At 41.7% G+C, this 6,000-nt stretch overlaps 1 protein-coding gene across 1 annotated transcript in view; it reads left to right on the top strand.

Annotated features, from left to right (window-relative positions):
* Nucleotides 1-6,000, top strand: part of coro2aa (coronin 2Aa) — a 32,975-nt gene that overhangs the window by 15,933 nt on the left and 11,042 nt on the right. The window contains 1 exon segment of the mRNA XM_029437671.1: nt 5,040-5,240. Coding sequence (XP_029293531.1) covers nt 5,040-5,240 — 201 coding nt within the window.

Here is a 6,000-nt window from a genome sequence, read left to right as displayed (position 1 = left end):
CGTAATTGTATCCCATAGCTGATTTAATGTGATACTTGGCTTTAATAGACTGATGCAAACACCATTAAACGCTAATTCCAGGTTATTATAGCTCTGGTCTTATTACCTGCGCCACGGAGGTAATGTTTTCTGTTCGGTTTGTTGGTTTGAGTGTCTGTTTGTCAGCAGGATTATGTAAAGAAATTAAAAATTGTTGGAAGGGTGTGGCACGGGCCAAGAACCAAATAGATCTTGTCGTGGATCCGAATCACAGGGCGGATACACACGTTATTTTTCACTTCTGGAAAGTGCCTTTCTGGAGTTTTCATAGTTTTGATGCTTATTTCGATCTATAATAACAACAGCACGCTCTCCACGCTGATTGCTGAGCTCTGCAGTAATGTTGAAGCCACACTGTGGATGATTTAAACAAACCCCCCCAGTTATGTACTTGAAAGAGAAGTAAACGGTAAAACTAGGGTTATGACGTCTGTCATAACTATCCATCAAAGTTTACAGCTGCTCTCTGCGTCAGCTTTGACTCGACATACCTGCTGCGGCACACACACATAAACCTTTACCTCCAAATAAAGGGGTTTGGATAATCCCTCTGAACTGATTGTCTGACTTCCTTGTGTTTCTTGCCCCATCAGACTCTGTAGGAGTAAAGTCTCTTTGTCTCATGATCACTGTTATTATTTTCATGAGCATGATGTTAAGATAACTGGACCAAAACTCCAAAAAATAAGACCCAAGTTTGATCCTTTAATTACAGCGTCATATCCAATTTTTTTTCCAGACTTCTTCCTTGCCCAGACCTGGTGTTTACATAACCCACAATGCAACTTGACTGCCAACATATTTAAACTTATTTTGTCTTTGAAAGAGGCGGAAAGAAAAAAAAGAAATCTTAGTCGACTAACAATCATTCGATTTTGTCGACTAATGGATTTGTTGATTTAGTCGACAGATGTGACTACTACTTTTATATCTTGTTTACCAGATATGTGCTCATGAATTCATTCAGGAAAAAATAAACGACCAATTAGTGGACTAATCGACTCAGAGTGGGAGCTAATATTGATCGTGGAGTACGGATTCACAGATGCTGCCAAGGGAGAGGGAAAGAGAACGTGCGATCCTGATTAGGAACTGATTGTTTCTCCAAAACAATATCTGTCGATACTTTAAAAATACATAATGTGAAGCTCACAGCAGGTCAATTGGGTTCGTTTGTACCCTCCGCACCCTGCCCTACCACACTCCTGTGTACGTTAATCATTAGATCACTTCTGTCTGTCCACCTGTAAAACTGCCTCGAGAACAAAGAACTATTGTGAGCCAATCTGAACATCTAAATGTGCAACAGATATAATACTCATTACAGTGAAGAGATGTTGGACTAATGCAAGGCGTAGACTGGCAAATGCTTTTGGCGAAATGTTATGTTTGTGCGTGACTGTGTGCATATCTGTACACACACACACACACACACACACACACTGCAGTCTGTTTTTCAGGACTCTTTTACAGCTCATGTATAGGCTGCACGAATGCACAGGGCTAAAAGATTGTGCAGGTAAACAGAGTGACACACACTCAGCCCGTCTTATCCTTTCACTCATTCACACGTGTGCTCTGTAGCAAATGAAGGAGCTATTGGATTACCAGTGTGACTGTTATCCTATTACAAGACAGAGGTTGAAAGGTGTCATCTGTGTATGATAGCAGACGGTCTAAACCGAGCGAAGTGTGTCTCACCCACAATGAAACATGGGTACACGCATACTGTTAACATAGTGGCGTCTGTTCACACCTCGACATTCCTCTTCTTGTGTTTCACTCGGCGTGTTTACAAAACATCCCATCTATGGATCGAGACGGCTGAGGCTGCTGCATACTTGGTTTTATACGTTTGTGATCACCTGTGATGGAGTCAAAAGTGTCTTTCTGCTCATAGCTGTAGGCCCAACGCTACTTAAGTTACCGATATCTTGACACCAGTGAGTAAACTTTGAACTCCCCCTCCTCTAGCACCGAGCCTTGGCAAGCCTAGGAGAGGAGTGGCAGCTACTGTGTGCGTTTATGAGTTATGAAGTTCTTAAGACGGCCTGCCGGTGAGGAATAGGTGCATATGTATGCTTTGCACGTCCATCTACAAATACAGACACACAAGAACTCTGGCAGAGCAAACCAGATGTACAATATATCTTTTTTACAAGTCATTTCTGTGTTTTCAGTTCAGTTTCATGGCTGTTTTTACAGCCCCCTTATTGCGGTTTCGGCTGTGAGTCACTGGTCATAGACCAAAATAAATTTCCCTCTGACAAAAGAAGGACTGCGTTTTCTTTTTGTTTGCCAGACATAAAGCTTGTCAAAGAAGCCTCGTGAATGAAAGCGTTTTTCTGCTGTCAGTGAAACGTGCCTGACTGTCTTTTGATCCGCAGGAAGACGGTGTAAAAATAGCCAGAAATAGTGTTCTCGTCATCAGTTCTGTGAGACAGGCCGCCCACTGTGCAGCCTTGCTGTGTACCTGCTGCAAGACGCAGCTGAAAGGAAGCTTGCCACTGGCCTGATTACAACCTGCTTTAGATGTGACAAGATGTCTCAGCTTTCTGCCTCCGGTCTTATAAGCCTCAGCAAAACATGAATGCTGATTATATCAACCCAGATGCTGGCATAGCATGTGCATAGCTTACTGAGCATTGCACCTACTGGAGTGAGGTCAATAGTTGCTGCATATTCAAGCTCATATTAGGAAGTTCCCCTTTTTAAATAGTGTTTTTGTTATTGTAGAGTAGGTGTCACAAAGAGGTGATAATGATCAAGACCGAATGGGAATAAGTTGCGTAACGAGAACAGCAAATCACGGCATGTAGGTCCAAAGTAAATGTAAATGGGTGTTCCTGTGCAGACCTGGAATGATTGACGAATTGATCAATTGATTGACACAAAATGAAATGGCAACTATTTTGTCCCACTGACCTTTCCTCCAACGCCACCATGAGGCTGATGTTTGTGGTCATGAGTGAAACATTTTGTCAACTATTGGATAGATTGCTTTTAAATTTGCTCCACCGTCAAGTCAAAGTTAAATGTATCAATGACCGAGTACCTGCTGTAGACCTACTGGTATTTGTTTTATTGCTAATGGCAAATGTTTTCATGCTAACATTATAATTTAAACACAGTAAACATTATTCTTGATAAACATCACTATGTTAGCGTTTGCTAATGTTAGCATGCTGAGGTTAGCATGTTAGCATGCTGAGGTCAGCATGTTAGCATGCTAAGGTCAGCATGTTAGCATGCTAAGGTCAGCATGTTAGCATGCTGAGGTCAGCATGTTAGCATGCTGAGGTCAGCATGTTAGCATGCTGAGGTTAGCATGTTAGCATGCTAAGGTCAGCATGTTAGCATGCTGAGGTTAGCATGTTAGCATGCTAAGGTCAGCATGTTAGCATGCTGAGGTTAGCAGCGGGCAATTTTCATTATTTTCTGACACTTGGTAGACAAAAAGAAAATAATCTAAAGTTGAATTGATAATAAAAACTGTGCCTCTTAATTTATTATTAGAAACGGTTCCCATGTTTCTTTGCAGTCTACTAAATGTTTGCAGTGTTTTTGCCACTTTTACAGTTAGTTATTGTGTACTTTTGTATTATTTTAGTTCTTGTTTAGTTTTCTGTTTCAAGTTAATTTGATTTAAATTTAAAACATGTTTTGCACCAGTGCTTCACAAGACAGACATAGACATACATATTTATACTTTTGCATAGATGTGGAAATAAAACAAGAGTGAAGTTTAAACAAGTTTAGTATAATTTCAATGTCTAATTACTGTTAATATTTTGTTTATTGAGGCAAATCAAACTGTTTCTCACTGTGAATGCTGGAGCTGCCAGGTTGTGATTTAGTGTCTTAGAGGCCGTCTGACTCTGAAACACCTGAGAATTTTAATAAAGCTCCTCTTCAGGTGGGGAAACATTCCTGTGTGACAGCATGAGGCTCTCTGCGATGCCCTCGGGGCAGAAGGTGTGAGATGGAAGAGTAAACTGAGACATGGAGAGTCACGATCTCCACAGGAGCATTTCTGTTACTCCGAGATTCTCCTTCTTTATTTATTCCCTTTTTAACCAGATTTTCTGCGTCTGTCAGTTTTATCCCCTGCTGCGCTTCTTCGCAGTGCTTCAGCCACACCTACTGTACAGCACGCCAAATGCTGTTATTTTTACTTTACTCACGATGAAGTCACTCTGTTTGCATCTTGGTTGTATTTATTTAGCCATCATCTGAAGGGCCAGTGGGCAGTCCACATAAAACAGGAGAATGATGTCATTGTTTTTATAGACGGGACGTGTGATTTCCAACAACACGGCGTGTTGTGATGTACCTGCTGTTGTCTTGCTTTGCCCTATTTCCATTGGCCCTTTACTTCCTTGCTTGCTCGCTCGCTCTGTGTTGTTGTTGTTGTTCGGGTCCTTTTTTTTGAATTAACATCATGTCCATCAACCTCCTCCACCCCTAATTCATAAGTAATGACCGTGCAGCAGGCAGGCAGGGAGCCAGGCAGAGTAGTAGAGCAGACATGCCGGCTGGCCAGGCCTCGTCCCAGCGGACCAGAGCCACTTATCTCTCACAATAATGACATATGCATCGACTAGCGTAAGGAAAGTGGCTAAAAAGAGACTTAGGATTTGCAAAGTCTTACAGGTTTTTCTCTCCTTGTTATTTATGCACTGTATTATGATTCACTGATTGAACCTATTTTATACACAATGCAATTTGCTGGCCAAGAAATATTAATTAAGGATAACACTGAAGAGTCATAGTAACACAAACATGATTACAATTATGACTATGGATACGAATGATGTTAAAAGGAACAACAGTAAACTCATACATCCTATTCTTAAACCTTTTGCCCTGCGTTCCCTGTCTTGGCTGCTCATGTTTTGCAGCATGGACCACGTCTACCGTCACCACCTATAAACGGCACCTTCACCATAACTGTGAGAGATGATTCTCCGTGACTGACCTCTCCCCCCCTCCTCTTTCAGATGACATGGCGTCCTCAGTACCGCAGCTCCAAGTTCCGCCACGTGTTTGGTAAGCCCGCCACCAAGGAGAGCTGCTATGATTGCGTGCCAATCACACGAAGCGTCCAGGACAACAACTTCTGCGCCGTCAACCCACGTTTCCTGGCAGTCATCACTGAGTGTGCCGGGGGAGGGGCCTTCCTGGTCCTGTCCGTCAATCATGTGAGTATCTCCATCTCACGGCAGCTTTTACTGACTGTCAGCTTTTTAAAGGGGCATGTGCACCATTTCACTCAGGATGCTGATAATGGATAGTGTGATGTGTTTCGTAGATACAGTATGTACTCTGAAGGAAGATCATTTCTCTTGTTATAGGGGGGGGGGGGGGCGAAGGGAAGAATAACCTCTGAATCTCAGCGATTCAATCAGGTCTGATGTTGTGCACACAGCCGGACGTTTCTCCATTTTGAGCAGCTAACTTTATTAAATAAACCTTTACATCTAAGGCAATCCAATACGACAGCTCTGCCATGAATGCAAGATGGTAAGGTTTATCATTGAGGTTGTACTGTACTGCATTGTATTGAAAGGTGCAGTGGTGAAAAATGTCATTCATATACAGTATAAGCATGACAAACAAATATATTTGCATCCTGTCCTCCACAGCTCTAAATATAGAATGCCCTCTTCCTAAAGCACACGGTTTTTTATATCCTCTAACCAAATGAAGTTATAAGAGCTGGATATTGTAATTAAGACGTGTAGCTACACCGATGAGAAATAGCGACACAAATATCAACATGAACTTTGCAGGTTGTTGTATATACTTAGAGTAGTAAACTCCTAAATCAGCACATTTATGAGATTTCTGTGAAAAACATGAACTGCTTCTAGGAGATAGAGATATATAGAAGATAAACATAATATCAGACTGAACAATAAAGTGAAATAAATGGAAATAAATTCAATCTGATTCTCATGG

Source organism: Cottoperca gobio, chromosome 1 (genome assembly GCF_900634415.1).
Source record: "Cottoperca gobio chromosome 1, fCotGob3.1, whole genome shotgun sequence".
NCBI lineage: Eukaryota > Metazoa > Chordata > Actinopteri > Perciformes > Bovichtidae > Cottoperca > Cottoperca gobio.
The sequence above is the reverse complement of the archived record's forward strand: the minus strand, read 5'-3'. Positions and strand labels throughout refer to the sequence as shown.